Below are 16,058 nucleotides of genomic sequence, written 5' to 3'. Positions count from 1 at the left end.
CCTTTGTTGGCAAAGTAATGTCTCTGCTTTTGAATATGCTGTCTAGGTTGGTTGTAACTTTCCTTCCAAGGACTAAGCGTCTTTTAATTTCATGGCTGCAGTCACCATCTGCAGTGATTTTGGAGCCCCCCAAAATCAAGTCAGCCACTGTTTCCACTGTTTCCCCATCTATTTGCCATGAAGTGATGGGAATGGATGCCATGATCTTAGTTTTCTGAATCTTGAATTTTAAGCCTACTTTTTCACTCTCCTCTTTCACATTCATCAAGATGCTCTTTAGTTTTTCTTCACTTTCTGCCATAAGGGTAGTGTCATCTGCATATCTGAGGTTATTGATATTTCTCCTGGCAATCTTGATTCCAGCTTGTGCTTCATCCAGCCCAGTGTTTCTCATGATGTACTCTTCATATAAGTTAAATAAGCAGGGTGACAATATACAGCCTTGATGTACTCCTTTTCCTAATGGGAACCAATCTGTTGTTCCATGTCCAGTTCTAACCGTTGCTTCCTGACATGCATACAGGTTTCTCAAGAGGCAGGTCAGGTGGTCTGGTATTCCCATCCCTCTTAGAATTTTCCACAGTTTATTGTGATCCACACAGTCAAAGACTTTGGCATAGTCAATAAAGCAGAAGTAGATGTTTTTCTGGAACTCTTGCTTTTTTCGATGATCAAGCAGATGTTGGCAATTTGATCTCTGGTTCTCTGCCTTTTCTGAATCCAGCTTGAATATCTGGAAATTCACAGTTCACGTATTGCTGAAGCCTAGCTTGGAGAATGTTGAGCATTACTTTGCTAGTGTGTGAGATGAGTGCAATTGTGCAGTAGTTTGAGCATTCTTTGGCACTGCCTTTCTTTGGGATTGGAATGAAAACTGACGTTTTCCAGTCCTGTGGCCACTGCTGAGTTTTCCAAATTTGCTGGCATATTGAGTGCAGCACTTTCACAGCATCATCTTTCAGGATTTGAAATAGCTCATCTGAAATTCCATCACTTCCACTAGCATTGTTCGTAGTGATGCTTCCTAAGGCCCACTTGACTTCACATTCCAGGATGTCTGGCTCTAGGTAAATGATCACACCATTGTGATTATCTGGGTCGTGAAGCTCTTTTTTGTTCTTCTGTGTATTCTTGCCACCTCTTCTTCATATCTTCTACTTGTTAGGTCCATAGCATTTCTGTCCTTTATTGAGCCCATCTTTGCATGAAATATTTCCTTAGTATCTCTAATTATCTTGAAGAGCTCTCTAGTTTTCCCATTCTATTATTTTCCTCTATTCCTTTGCGCTGGTCACTGAGGAAGGCTTTCTTATCTCATCTTGCTATTCTTTGAAACTCTGCATTCAAATGGGTATATCTTTCCTTTTCTCCTTTGCTTTTTGGCTCTCTTCTTTTCACAGCTATTTGTAAGGCCTCCTCAGACAGCCATTTTCCTTTTTTGCATTTGTTTTTCTTGGGGATGGTCTTGCTCCCTGTCTCCTGTACACTGTCATGAACCTCCATCCATAGTTCATCAGGCACTCTATCAGATCTAGTCCCTTAAATCTATTTCTCACTTCCACTGCATAATCATAAAGGATTTGATTTAGGTCACACCTGAATGGTCTAGTGGTTTTCCCTACTTTCTTCAATTTAAGTCTGAATTTGGCAATAAGGAGTTCATGATCTGAGCCACGGTCAGCTCCTGGTCTTGTTTTGCTGACTGTATACAGTTCTGTAAAATATCAACTATTAGGAAGAAAGGAGGGGGCAAGGAGAAGGAAGATAGAAGCAAGCAAGCAGGCAAATAACAAGAACTTCTACCCCAGGAGATAATTTTGAAGAGGCTGAGATTATATTGCCACCAAGATCTCATCCCTCCAGAGAGCAATTCTTAAACTGCAGCTTGAGTTCAATCTTTTTTTCTTTTTCCCCCAGAGATGAGGGGAGGGGGTTACAATCTAAAAACCAAGAATTTAACTTCTAAGACAAGCTTCTGTTTCACAACTATGTTTTGTGTATGCTGAGACAGGGAAGTCTTCTCATACAGCAGTCACCTAATTTGTGTGGGATCTGGGAAAAGTTCATTTAACTTCAAAGTTTAAAAGTGGTCTTTTTGAGAAATTCTACTTCGAGTTTTTATTTCCTTATCCAAACACACTGATGTATGTCACCTAAAGATGGTGCTTATAAACCAAAGGAAAAGACTTTCCCCCACCTTTTTAATATGCAGTCAACCGCTGACTTTTCGTGGCTCTTCCCCTCATCCAGCCCCGCTGACTCCTTTTCCACAACCAAGGCCCTTCCTATCAGGATTATTTTTGGAGTAGTATGTTCTTTAAAAAATTTTCCCAAGAAAAATTAGCACACCTTCCTCTTCACCTGGGGCCCTCCTAGTCTGCAAATGAGGAGACACCAGATGGGGAGGGCAGGAAATTCAAACCATTTTCCCCTCCTCGAATTGGGAGTGCCACACTTTCAACCCCTTCTAGTGTCATCCCAGGAAAGTAAATGACCCAGGAAACTGGAACCCAGATGTCAGGAATGCAAGAAAAATGGAAACGGCTTTACATTGGCTTTTTCCATTACAATAATTATAATGAGAAACTAGAAAATCTCATTTCAACCATGTGCAGAGTTTGAGTTAACACCTTATAAAAGTGTCCGCGGTTTATTAAAGGAACGACAGGTGATTTTGCTTAAGTTTCCCCAAGAACAGGGAGAAAACTCCACTGACTTGCCTTCCCTGCAACCTACCCTGAAAAGGCAACCTGCATAACGATGCCCTGAGGATAGGGACTCTGAAATCCCCCAACCACTTCCTTACCCGGGAGGAAAATTCTAATCACCATCAAAAATTTTTAAAGAGGACTCGTGGAGAAGAGTGAGCATTCCCAAGCATCTGGATGCTTAGTCCATGGCAAACAGGAAGATGTGTCTTTTGGGGGATGTCTCTTTAATGCCAAGAGACCTTTCAAGTAGCTAGAGGTTCTGGCTCAAAAATTGCTCCAACTATTAACCCCACTAGAGTAGATGCTTAAATCTAATCAATAGGACAGAACTGCATTTACCCCGTGAGAAAACAACCGTTACAGTCCTTCTTCGATAAAGTGGGTGGCTCTGAAAAGAGCCTTTGAATTAAATGCCTATGCAGGCACTCATTTGGAGCTGGTGTATTTAGTTACGGCCTTGGTACCCTCAGAAACAGCATGCTTGGCCAGCTCCCCGGGCAGCAGCAGGCGCACGGCCGTCTGGATCTCCCGGGATGTAATGGTCGAGCGCTTGTTGTAATGCGCCAGGCGTGACGCCTCGCCGGCGATGCGCTCGAAAATGTCGTTCACGAAGGAGTTCATGATACCCATGGCCTTAGATGAGATACCAGTATCGGGATGCACCTGCTTCAAAACCTTGTACACATAAATAGAGTAGCTCTCTTTACGACTGCGCTTGCGTTTTTTGCCATCTTTCTTCTGTGCCTTAGTGATGGCTTTCTTAGAGCCTTTTTTAGGAGCCGGAGCAGATTTAGACGGCTCAGGCATTGTTTTGCCGTAGAAATGTTAGGGGGTAGTATCCACAAGAAAGATAAGTAGTGTGAGTTTAAAAACCATTTATTTATAGTGCTTCAATGTAAATGAGGAATCGAGAATTCTCACTTTTGATTGGGTAAGATCAGTACAGTTTCCCTAAGGTCTGGAGGGAGTGGTTTACGCAAATAAGGGATACACATTTTCTCTTTTTATTGGATAGAAAAGCATCGTACTTTTGACCAATAGGAGACCTAACTGGCGCATCCCTCCGCTGTCTATTAAAAAGTTTTCTTTTTTTCCCCCTTGGTCATCCAGCGTTTTTTTTTTTTTCTGCTCACAAGTTTTGCTGTTGAATTGTACAAGGTAACTATGTCTGGACGTGGTAAACAAGGAGGCAGAACTCGAGCTAAAGCCAAAACTCGGTCTTCCCGCGCTGGTTTACAATTTCCAGTAGGACGAAGCGATAGGGCAACTATACAGCGGGTTGAGCCGGCGCTCCGGTGTTCTTGGCGGCGGTGCTGGAGTACCTGACGGCAGAGATCCTGGAGCTGGCGGGCAACGCGGCCCGGGACAACAAGAAGACCCGCATCATCCCGCGTCACCTGCAGTTGGTTATCCGCAACGACGAGGAGCTGAACAAGCTGCTGGGCAAAGTCACCATCGCCCAGGGCGGCGTCCTGCCCAACATCCAGGGGGTGCTGCTGCCCAAGAAGACCGAGAGTCACCACAAGGCGAAGAGGAAGTAAAGCCTAGACAAAAAAAGAAACTTTTTAATAAACTGCCTAAAGGCTGTTTTCAGAGCCATCCACATTTTCATTTAAAAAAGCTGGTAGGCGGCTTATGCTGCGTAGGTGGTTAATTATAAAGAGACAAGTGATATTAAAATAAAGATTCTAGAAATGTCCTCACAAGCATTATTTTAGTGCATAGCTGGCGAAACCTTTGTAATCCACAAGGGCCTTTATAAAGAGAAAGGGAAACTAGAACAGTACTTAGTCTTGAGAGTAACAAAAAGCAAAGAAATTACTCTTGCCAAGATTAGTTTTCTCTTGCCTTTGCTTTCAAAATTTTAAAACAATTTTTTTTTTCCGATGAAAGTTTATCAGGTTCCAGTGTATATATGTCATCAATTCCACCTTTGCATGCATGTGATTTTTTTAAATCATCCACCCAGGCACCCTGGCATGTAGTTTTACAGAAGATAAACTCCGAATTAGGGGAGATCTGATGACCAAAGTTAGAAAGTGGTAGTCCTGGTAGTTCGAGATTTACTTAAAGCTAACCCGACTGTGGGGGAGAAAGAACAATTGTACTCAATTTAGGATTGGCGCAGAAATACCACCTTGAGAACGTGTCAAGAATTAAGAATATCAGGTCCCACTTGTATACTGAATCAAAAGTTAACATGGTGCCTAAATGGCTCGTTATGTACGTTGAAGTTGGCAATAAGATGAAACAATTTAGAAAAATTCTTTCGGATCGCCTATATTTAAAAAAAAAAAAGGCATAGAAAATAGGGGTAGAAGTAATTCATCCAATCAGATTCTTTCGTAAATAACGGGTCTCTCCCGGTCACTTTTTAGCCAATGGTTTTATCGCGCGGTACTTTTGAAAAATTCCGAGACCAATCAGAATGCTTCCAACTATATTTAAAGGCAACTACCTACGCTTGGAGCAGACCTTTGGTTTCTGATCACTCACTTGTGATGGCTCGTACTAAGCAGACTGCTCGGAAGTCCACCGGTGGCAAGGCGCCGCGCAAGCAGCTGGCCACTAAGGCGGCCCGCAAGAGCGCGCCGGCCACCGGCGGCGTGAAGAAGCCGCACCGCTACCGCCCCGGCACGGTAGCTCTGCGCGAGATCCGCCGCTACCAGAAGTCCACGGAGCTGCTGATCCGCAAGCTGCCGTTCCAGCGGCTGGTGCGCGAGATTGCGCAGGACTTCAAGACCGACTTGCGTTTCCAGAGCTCTGCGGTAATGGCGCTGCAGGAGGCGTGCGAGGCCTACCTGGTGGGGCTCTTCGAGGACACCAACCTTTGTGCCATCCACGCCAAGCGCGTCACCATCATGCCCAAGGACATCCAGCTTGCCCGCCGCATCCGCGGGGAGAGAGCATAAAGTTGTTTTCTCTGTACTTAAAAAAGGCTCTTTTTAGAGCCACCCACATTTTCACCGAAAGTAACTGTAACACTGTCAGTGAGGCATTAGAAACTACGAAAAGGTAGAAAGCACAGGTTGAGTTGAAGTTTACTGTTCATAAAAGCTATTGAATTACCTAGAGAACTGTCACTGATAACTAAGGCCTAAGGTCTCATTTAAATATTCACGTCTAGAGGTATAATGTATCCAATGGAATAGACCGATTCCTGAGGCCTACAGGTGATAAAACGTGGTGACTATACAAAGTTAGCAAGTAAATGAGGAAACGTATTTTTTAAGAAACCGTATCTGGCACAAAACTCAGGAAAATGCCACATTTATTAACTTGAATACAAAACTATAATGCTTTGTTTGCCTATATTTTTGACTATATTCTGGTTCCATCTTTAAAGGGAAATGTTCAGAAATGTTTTGTAGAGTATATTAAGTCAACAGTGGGAAGAGAATTCAGTATTCACTTAAGATGATTGATTACAATTTGTTTTATCCTCTTGATAACTTAGAGAAGAATTTCAGCTTTAAAGCACTACAAGTAATGTCAAGTAACGCTTTAAGGCTTGTTTTATAATTTGAAAATCCTCTGTCAAATTTTCATATGTGAGTTTTAAAATTTGGAAGAATTCTTCAAAGACTAGCTTCTACGTTATACATTTCGCATCTCAATTCTCCACTATGTACTCACTCTCATTACTGGGCACACAGATAAATGACATTTAGTACAATTTCTTACCAGTAATTTAGGTGAGTTTGTCAGTGGCTCAGATGGTAAAGAATCTACCTATAATCCAGGAGACCCAGGTTCTATCCTTGGGTCAGAAGAGCCCCTGGAGACGGGCATGGCAACCCACTCCAGTATTCTTTTCTGGAGAATCTCCAAGGATAGAGGAACCTGGGGGGCTAAAGTCCATGGGGTTGCAAACAGTCAGACACGACTGAATGACTAACAATTTCACTTTTCACTTTTTGTCAGTGATAAGTAGTATTCCCTGAAGACATTCTTAGATCAGATTGGCTAGCAACAAGTGAACTATATATGAACAGATCTACACATCACTTTATATATTGCATTAATCCCCCCAAAAATTTAGATTCAGTACATGTTTTCAAGTCCTAAATATTCTCATCAATATCCCAAAATAATCAGACAAAGGTTAATTGTAACAGAAAAGAACATTGAGTGGAAATAAAGGTTTTAACCAGCCTTAATTAAAACATGCCAACATTTAAAAGAATTTCTTTTAAATGAGAGCATGTGAACAGACTATACTCCCAGGGGCCCCTTCCAGGGCCTTGGAAGTACAGAGTCTGACACTTGAGTTTCATATCTTCAGGGTAAATCTGCCTTTCAGCACTGGCTATGCTTTTCCAAATTACATATGGCCTTCCCTGTCCTCCTACTACTCGGTTCTACCGTACCTCAGCAGAGTACCCTGTTGAGAATCACTGGTCTTGGATGACTCTCAGTAATCTGGGATAGAGCACTGCTTTGCATGATGCTTTGGATGATGGTACCATTTTCAAAAAGATATACCAGGAGAAGAAACTTCATTGAGAAGACATAAAGTCAACTCTGAGTAATGGGAACACTTTCAGTCCAGGTAAATTCTCTGGGACAACTTTACAGGTGTTACTGATCCACTCTGTACTGAATATCACCACCTTTAGAGAGGTCCCTATGCAAGGAAGAAAATAAAACCATGGATTCCTTAGAAGAGTCAGTCTAATAACTAACACTGATAGTTTTCCATGGATCAAGTACTGCAGGATCTAATTGACCTAAATTATTGTATATAACACTTGCTACAACACTGAAAGGCAAGTTCTCTCACTGTCTCTATTTAATAGAGGAGGAAGTTATCGTTGCCGGGAAGCCAAACCCAAACTAAATATTTTTGATCAATAAAATAGATTATACAGAAATGATGATCAGACCTAGTTTCCTCCTCAACAGAAACTCTCTTGGAGATTCGGCTGCCTCAGGATGAACAGGGAGGGCCTGCAGTGGCCTGGCTGTTGCTAAAATCTGTTATCAGATTCCTGTGGTCAGAAGCCTGGTATGAGGTGCGGTGGGCAGGATGACCAGAAGAAACATCAGCTCCTAGAGATAACCAAGTGTACTTTATGATCTTTAGTCTTAGACTTCAGGACCAGGTCATCATAATTATTTCCTTGGAAACGTCTAAATTCTACTCCAGGGTAAATATTTTCTTGAGTCTTCCTTTCAGTATTTACTATAGAGCTGCTGCTGCTAAGTCGCTTCAGTCATGTCTGACTCTGTGCGACCCCATAGACGTTAGCCCAGCAGGCTCCACCGCCTCTAGGATTCTCCAGGCAAGAACACTGGAGTGGGTTGCCATTTCCTTCTCCAATGCATGAAAGTGAAAAGTGAAAGTGAAGTCGCTCAGCCCTGTCCGACTCTTAGCGACCCCATGGACCGCAGTCTACCATGCTCCTCCATCCATGGGATTTTCCATGCAAGAGTACTGGAGTGGGGTGCCATTGCCTTCTCTGACTATGGAGCTATATTGTTCAAAACAGTAACCACTAGTTATTTGTGTCTATTAAGCACATGAAACTGTGGCTAGTCTAAATTGAGATGAGCTGAAGTGTAAAATACATGCCATATTTCAAAGAGTTAGTATGAAAAATAGAATTTAAAAATCTCGTAATATTTTTACCTTAGATTAGTTGCTGAAATAATATTTTTATTTTAGTGGGTTAAATATTATTGAAATGATTTTACTTGTTATACTTTTTTAAAATGTGGCTACTAGAAAAAATTTTAAGACATATGTGGCTCTTTACCATATTTCAGAGGAACAGCACTCTTCATGGAGGGTTATTATACTGGTTTACTGATCAGAAAGTAAATAGTTATGTCCTTAATGTGACCAAGCCTCAGTAATAATGGCACCTATCTTAAAGAACTGTGACAAGAATGTGTTTGAAAACAAATGAAGAGTGCTCAGCAACAGTGCTTGGCACCTTGTAAATTAGTGCTCAAGACATGCCAGATATTGACACTTCCCTGGCAGTCTTGTGGTTGAGACTCTGTACTCTCTACTGGGTGGCATGGGTTTGATTCCTGGTTAGGGAAATAAGATTCCACTTGCCTTATGACACGTCCAAAGGAGAAAAAAAAAAAAGCTACCTTAAAACACTATTGCTGTTACCTCTGTGCCCTAAATCCCTGTTCCCTTCTGAAATTCTTTAATGATGTAATCATATCTAGTTCTGGGCCTGTTTCTCTTTGGCATGGATTTGAAACACAAAGTTACCTTTTATATCTCCCTCAAGCATAGAAAATATGATACCTAGAGCATTGCCTAGGGGAAGTAATAAGATATTTACTTTTTCAGCATGAAAGCACTGAGTATGTACAGAAAAAAATAGAATAATGCTTTGCAAGGAGACTTTAATTTCTGTTACATTTCTATCATACATGAAGATTTCATGAATTTTCATTATCTATCACTCAGCAGTTTATGCAGTATTCACTGCCATTTCTGGCTCATCAGCCATTTTGGCCAATTAAAGTATATTAATGCTGTTCTCAGTATTTTATAATAATAAGTGAATACTGAAAATATTAATAATGTTAAAGTTTAGGTTTTATAAACCAAATTGTGACAACGGACTTTTTGTTAAACTAGCTAATTTTTAGTTTCAAATGAATGGGTTATTAGACCCCAGTCAACTATGTAAACTTCCCTCACAGAGAGGGAAGGGAACATAATTTAAGAACTTGGATAAAACTGAGGAAACTGTTGAACATTATCTAAAGACTAAAGTAAAATGAAATGAGAGATTTTTACAGTGACTTAAGCTCTCTGTGAATGAACTTTCCCTCTAGCCTTACTAGAGAATAGTTACATTTGTTTTTGATGAACATGTTTTATTTGAAAGTAAAGAACATCTTTAATTTATGCAAATACAGTTGCAGGAAACGTTCAGTGTTAGGATCAACTCTATAAACCCAATAAATTTACACCACAAAAGGGCATTCACAAGAGGTTTAAAGAAAAATAAGAGAATCAACTTTTGCTTAAGTTGGTTCGTCCCCTGCCTCTTAGAGTGGATGTGAAAATGAAATTATTTGACAGAAAATTCGAACATAAAAGAACATGGTGCTGTTACTATAAGCCCTAACTGTGATTTGATTTGGAGTGTCTTTATTAGGTCTTCTGCTATTGCAACTTGACCCAACCTGAGATAAGTGGAAAGGTCCCCTGTGGCAGGAATTCAGGCAGCTCAAAGAACCAGGAACTCAGGTGTCATTAATACAGACATTGCAACCTTTTCTATACATCTCTCATCTCTGCTTTTCTTTGCACTTTGGTTACCATTCTATGCTTTTTATCCACTAGACCTTTTGCTTTCCTCCCACACAGTGACTAAGACTAGGAATGAACTCCGTGGCCCCTACCAATAATGCAGGAATTAACGTTAACTCACAGATTCGTCCTTGTGGTTGAAAAACTGAGCTGCAGGTCTGCAGAAGCCCCTGCCCCGGTAAACGGTCTTGAGAAATTCTCTACCCAGGAGACATGACATGAAAATGAAAGAATCCACATACAACGCTGTTAATGAAAAAAAAAAAAAAAAAAAAAAAGCCCTTTATTAAAAACGCCACCCCATCCCATATACACACGTTTCAAAACTTTACCAGTATACACTTTTTTTTTTTTTTACTTAGCGTAGAAACATTTGGATTTCACAAAAAGGCGTTTAAAGCATCTACGATTTTCAGATGTTGAGGTTCCCGAAAAGAAGGATCCTTGACTGGCCGGCCAGGACAAAATGGCCGACTAAAAGTGGTTTTTGATGCTGTCAAATCATCACACATTTGCTTATAAAGTTAGAAAGTGCAAGGAACAGAAAGATCCCTGGTCCAGCTTTGCTTCTGGTGGAAGAATCACTGCCACCGCTGTAGCATTTTTCAAATGTTCCTTTGCTGCCAGAGTAAACAGGAATTAAGAATGTGAGGCAACGGCGTCAGTACCCACCCTCTTGCCTGGGTTGAATACCAACGCCCCCACGACAGCAAATTTGACTTTTGAAAACGTAGAAAACGTCCGAAATACGACACATTTCTCTATCAAGCAAATAGGGCTAACCCAACAGAAAGAAAACATTAAGAGACCACAGAGGGAAGACAGTCACCATCCAATTAAAAACAGGGTGAAAAATCACAGGCTGGAGGAATGAGCCAACCGGCGAGCAAGGCGGGACTTTTGAATGAGTTTTTAGCCCAATCGGAATATCCCGTAAGACTGAGAAACTGGCTGGGTTTAGTGCTGGTTGTTTTTGCTCTTCACAGGAGTGGGGCGGGGCCGGCGGAAATCCCAAGTACGCAAGCCAGCGGAAAGCGCTTGCAACTGCTGACCAGGAGGCTGACAGAAGACACCGCAGGGCAAGGGGCAACCCACAGGAACGGGTTCAAACTCTGCAAACTCACAGCAACCGCTCTCCCCTGCTCTCACTGCTGTTCCTTGGGTAGTGCCAGCCATCTGCAATAACTCCCGCGTAAGCCTACCCTTGAATAAGAATCTAGAGAAGATAGGGATACACAACACGAAAAGGAGTATACAGCTCTTTTTTTGAGATCAGTGGTGGCTCTGAAAAGAGCCTTTGGGGGTTTTAGAAGCAGACGATTTAACAACCTACTTCTTCTTGGGTGCAGCCTTCTTGGGCTTGGCAACCTTGGGCTTAGCGGCCTTCGGCTTAACCGCCTTCGCTGCGCTTTTGGCGGCCTTCTTGGGCTTGGCAGCCTTAGCTTTCTTAGGGCTCTTCGCCACTTTCTTGGTCACAGCAGCTGCGGCCGGTTTCTTCGCTTTCTTCGGGGTCTTCTTAGCAGTTTTCTTTGGAGTGGCCGCGCCCGTGGCTTTCTTGGTCTTCTTAGCCGCCCCGGCAGCCTTCTTGGGCTTGGCCGCACCCGCCTTCTTGGCCTTGGGCTTGGCCTCCCCGGTGGCTGCCTTCTTGTTGAGCTTGAAAGAACCAGAAGCCCCAGTGCCCTTAGTCTGCACCAGGGTGCCTTTGCTCACCAAGCTCTTGAGACCCAGCTTGATGCGGCTGTTGTTCTTCTCCACATCGTAGCCGGCGGCCGCCAGTGCCTTCTTGAGCGCAGCTAAAGACACGCCGCTGCGTTCCTTGGAGGCGGCGACAGCCTTGGTGATGAGCTCGGACACCGGGGGCCCGGAGGCCTTCCGGCGCGCCCCAGCCGGCTTTTTGGCAGCCTTCTTCTTGACTGGGGTCTTCTCCGCAGGAGGTGCGGCAGCGGGAGCAGCAGGAGCAGTCTCCGACATGGTGAAGATCTAGAACTCGGGTACAAGTGGCAAAGCGCCGATGAAGCTGCGCTTGGGCCGGGCCGCCGTATATATAGAGCGCAGGCGCGCGCTGATTGGTGCTCCGGTCGCCCGCCTGGCTGGCAGGCTCTGAGCCGCCGCGATGCGCCCAAGTTGTGTTTGTTCTACTTCACAAAAGGGGGAAAATATTAAAATACCCTACACCAAATCACCCGAGTTTGGTCAGGAAAGGATCCGAGAAGCCTCAGGCTTCGTGCTCTCCATTTATTTTGTTCACAATCACAAACACTACACGTCCAGACGTCCCGAACTCCCCCAACTCCTAGGGAAGTCCTGGGCAGTCGGAGACCACTTTCTGTTTTTCTTCTAAATTACCTGTTCGCTCCTTTGCCCCTGAAAGTTCTTTTTCTCAGGGGTGGTTGGGCACATGCTTCTCTTCTTTTGGGACCAAAAACGAAATGGTTTCCACCTAAATTTTCACCATAATTCTGTTTCTTCGCAAGGGAAGTAACACAGGTCCTCTGTGAATTCTGCGTACAGACCCACAGGAACTGTGGACTGGGACCAGGATTCTGGGACCAGTCCAAAGCTGTTAGAGCGGGATGGGAGGGGGTTCGTAAGCCTTGGGGGGTCCTGAGTGATGGGGGGTTAGAGACTTAAATCTTTGATTTGAAGACATTGAAACTTTATCAAATCCCTCTTTTCATAGATGGGGGCGGGGCACTCTTTTCACTTCTCCAAAGGCGAGAAATTGGGCTGTTTTTTCAAAGCTCTCAGGTTCCCCTCTGGGTTGTGCAAGGCGGGGGGTCTGGCCCTCAAGAATAGGGATAATGAGGGAAGAAAGAAGACCCTCTTAAGCCTACAAATAACCCTCAATAGACTTAACAGTGAGGGACATTTAGATGATCGGTTTTCAAAGAAAGCAAGCATTTATTTATTTTTGTATGCTGTACTAAAGAAATGAATTGCAGCACACGAAAATTCTAGATTACTTCCAGTAACAATATCTAAACATATGTCATGGCACAGGACACTTTCTAACTGGGAACTCAAAGATATAGATGGAAATAAAGCAACTGACAAGACACACTTTTGACTTTTAAGATAAACTAGAGATTTTAAATAGAAATCGTGAAATGACAAAATTTTAAACAGACATAGAGAAAAGTAATTAGAAAAAATAAATTATTATACCACTTTTTGCTGATAAGCTCACCTTTTATCCCCTCTAAAACTGACTGTATGTATTCTATTCTGAAGTTCACTATACTACTACATCTAGATGGAAGTATGTACTAAAGACATCAGTCTTAGATGTGGTAATCAAAAAATGTGATAAATTAAGTTCAGTGATGAATGAAACATGAGACATCTTCTTTTAGACTAAGGATAGCCCCATGATTTCACTGAATAACATTCTTTCAACATTTGGAAACTATGTCTACTACTGGTCATGTCCTCTGGGAATTAGCAACCTAATAAGATTAGTGATGGGTGAATTAGCAGCCATAGAAAATCACTTTAGACCTGCCATCCATCAGTGTGACTTGGGCATAGGAATTGTAAGAAATCATTGAAAGTGTATGAACAACTAAAGCACCTTCATCATACAAATATATTTTGGCAAAAAAATAAAACAAGAACATGCAATTTGTTCTGATTCTATGTGCAGTGAACCGCCTGTTCATCTGAAACTCAGCTAAGGGCGCATAACGAGCAGGAAAAGAGCTATGTAGAGTCTTGATTACTATGCCACTGAACTTCTCTTCAGTAGAAATTGGTGTCCCTTTTTGCAAATCGGGCTTCCCTGGTAGCTCAGCTGGTAAAGAATCCACCTGCAATGCCAGAAACCTGAGTTTGATCCCTGGGCTGAGAAATTCCCCTGGAGAAGGGAATGTCTACCCACTCCAGTATTCTGGCCTAGAGAATTCCATGGACTGTATAGTCCATGGGATTGCAAAGAGTTGGACAGGACTGAGCCACTTTCATTTCGTTTTTGGAAATCAGCAACCTGTAAATTTGATTATTGTGATTCAGTTTTATGATATGACTACTCAGGTTTAATCAATCAAATCACATCTCTGTATGCAAATCTAAAATCCAGAACCAGACACCAGCCACTCAAATTCTTGCTCCTAACCTTCTGGCCACATAGTGCAGGTCAGAGGCAGAAAAACACATAGACTTTCCTCTAGATCCCTGTAACTAGTACTGAGAAAAGTAAAAAACAAAGATATGTCTTCATGTCTTTTCAAGCTGCATTAGAGAATTCTCCACAAGTCCACTTCTGGTTCATGTAATGCTCTAAGGCCATGTTATAGAATAAAATAAAATGTGGATATGTAAGTCACACACATAATTTTAAACCTTCTAACAGTCACAATGAAAAAAGTAAGAAGAAACAGGTAGATTTAACTTTTATAATGTATATTATTTAACTCAGTATATCCAAACTACTATCACTTCAATATGTAATTGATACTTCAAAAAACATGAGACCATTTCTATTCTTTTTTTATAGGGTAAATCGTCAAACTCTGGTGTGTATTTTACATTTGTAAATTTGCAGATTAGCTTCATTACACGTGCTCAATGACCACATATGACTGACAACTTTCATATGGAACAGCATGGCTTTAGAAAAGGTAACATTGACTTAATATTTACTTTTTGATTAGGCTCAGAGTATATAAAATTAGACCTTTCCTTATAGAAGATTGATACACTAATAAGGGTTTTGTATAGTAGAGATGCAAGTGAATTCTTTCTAGTAGAAAAGATAACCCCAAAAGTTATGATTGTATTGCCTAATAGGACGTTAACCAATTTTGTATCTGATCTTTCAGCTTTCCAGCATTCTTTCTTGCCCTGAACATATTTCATTCTCCTGCATCCTGCTTTGACCTACCTTTGTCATTCTGCTAGTTCTGTCATTAATACTTAAATCATTCTTTGACCCATGTACAAACTCACTATGCACAGTCTTTGTATGAGAGTCATGTTTTGAAAATTATACTTTGACACTTGGTTAGTTTGTCCTACAGGCTCTGAATCATTAGAAACTATTCTAAAAGATGGGAAGATACAAAATTTTTTGACCATTTGCTTTAAAGTGACCTTAGAGCCTATAGATGTTCCAGGAAGTCTCAGGCTTTGCAATAAGATTGAACAAGCCCGTGATCAAAAAAAGTCGTACTAAAATTAGCTCAAGGGAAAATTCAGATTAAGGGTGTGGTCATTCCACTCAAAATTGATGGTTTCAAAATAGCCAGCCACAAATTGAGGACAGAGTTAAATATCTGCCTTGCAATAAATTGTGTATACTTGTATTTACACACATCCTGACTATTATGAGTTGGCTAATTTCGTTTCATCTTCTTCAGATCTGGAAAGCTGACGGACAAAGTAAAAGATGCAAAGCAGATTGTCAAGTGCAAATGGAGCTGGAGAGAGAGGCTCAAACAGCAAGATGCATTCAAAGGAGAGTGAAAGGAGTGGTTGGGACAGGTGTATGGGTCAGGGACTGACAATCGATTTTTCTTTCACTTCCTCCTTCTACTTTGCCAGAATAGAGTTCTGTCTGCTTGTTGTAAGCCCCAACTGGGAGTGATTAAACCTGCTTTTTCCTGACTCACTAAGGAAACTTTGGGCTGAGACTAAAGATTCTGTATCTTATTCCCTGGCACACTGTCAAAATACACTCCACAGAGAACCATAATAGTAAAGCACATAGTGGAAGCTCAATAAATACATGGAGAGTATTATAAAAGGAGCATTACATTGGAAAATATATTTACCTACCATTTTGGAAATGCTGTTAGAATCACATAAAGTGACACAAGAAACCTAGGGCATTAATAGGCACCTTATTCTTCAAGCTTGTTTTCAAATAACTTTTATAATGATTTCAAAAAGTCAGAACTACACTCAAAATGATTTATCAATAGCAGAAAGATGTATCTCAGTTTAGGCCGCTAATGAAAGCAATTATAAAGCACAAGATGAAAATACATATGGGGAAGTAGCCTTAATCAGAATAAACATAGGGCCTTATACAATGACTATTTTGGAGGACACAAGGACATACA

The 16,058-nt window shown here is 41.7% G+C and overlaps 3 protein-coding genes, 1 long non-coding RNA gene and 1 pseudogene across 7 annotated transcripts; 3 read left to right on the top strand and 2 right to left on the bottom strand.

Annotated features, from left to right (window-relative positions):
* Positions 1-3,094: 3,094 nt before the first annotated feature.
* Positions 3,095-3,518, bottom strand: H2BC3 (H2B clustered histone 3). The gene has a single exon (XM_086369926.1). The coding sequence runs from the start codon at positions 3,516-3,518 to the stop codon at positions 3,138-3,140; it is 381 nt and encodes a 126-aa protein (XP_086226052.1). The 3' UTR covers positions 3,095-3,137.
* A 53-nt stretch (positions 3,519-3,571) lies between these two features.
* Positions 3,572-12,012, bottom strand: H1-2 (H1.2 linker histone, cluster member). 3 transcript variants are annotated; one of them, XM_086369922.1, is made up of 3 exons: positions 10,672-12,012; positions 4,849-10,245; positions 3,572-4,255 (listed from the first exon to the last, which is right to left on the bottom strand). In XM_086369922.1, exon 1 carries the CDS (start codon positions 11,968-11,970, stop codon positions 11,329-11,331), a length of 642 nt encoding a protein of 213 aa, XP_086226048.1. In that variant the 5' UTR covers positions 11,971-12,012; the 3' UTR covers positions 3,572-4,255; positions 4,849-10,245; positions 10,672-11,328. The 3 variants fall into 3 exon arrangements, with proteins under 3 accessions (XP_086226048.1, XP_086226047.1, XP_086226049.1); XM_086369921.1 differs by having other exon boundaries at positions 10,121-10,245; XM_086369923.1 differs by lacking the exon at positions 4,849-10,245.
* On the top strand, positions 3,876-5,665 carry LOC147347566 (histone H2A type 1-D-like; annotated as a pseudogene). The gene has a single exon (XR_015152304.1). The product of XR_015152304.1 is annotated as a histone H2A type 1-D-like (transcript).
* Positions 5,093-5,665, top strand: LOC147347565 (histone H3.1-like). Its single transcript, XM_086369924.1, has one exon. The coding sequence runs from the start codon at positions 5,093-5,095 to the stop codon at positions 5,621-5,623; it is 531 nt and encodes a 176-aa protein (XP_086226050.1). The 3' UTR covers positions 5,624-5,665.
* Positions 12,013-14,490: 2,478 nt separating the features above from the next.
* On the top strand, positions 14,491-15,613 carry LOC147347563 (uncharacterized). The gene is made up of 2 exons (XR_015152303.1): positions 14,491-14,615; positions 15,354-15,613. It is a non-coding gene; the product is annotated as an uncharacterized LOC147347563 (long non-coding RNA).
* Positions 15,614-16,058: the final 445 nt, after the last annotated feature.

Source organism: Bos grunniens, chromosome 23, assembly GCF_055505025.1.
Source record: "Bos grunniens cultivar Pamir isolate PY7600 chromosome 23, Bosgru_T2T1.0, whole genome shotgun sequence".
Lineage (NCBI taxonomy): Eukaryota > Metazoa > Chordata > Mammalia > Artiodactyla > Bovidae > Bos > Bos grunniens.
This window is presented reverse-complemented; position numbering and strand designations above follow the sequence as displayed.

Coding starts and splice junctions, on each gene's coding strand:
- LOC147347565 (XM_086369924.1), top strand. CDS start 5,093: ATGGTTTTATCGCGCGGTACTTTTGAAAAATTCCGAGACCAATCAGAA.
- H2BC3 (XM_086369926.1), bottom strand. CDS start 3,518: ATGCCTGAGCCGTCTAAATCTGCTCCGGCTCCTAAAAAAGGCTCTAAG.
- H1-2 (XM_086369922.1), bottom strand. CDS start 11,970: ATGTCGGAGACTGCTCCTGCTGCTCCCGCTGCCGCACCTCCTGCGGAG.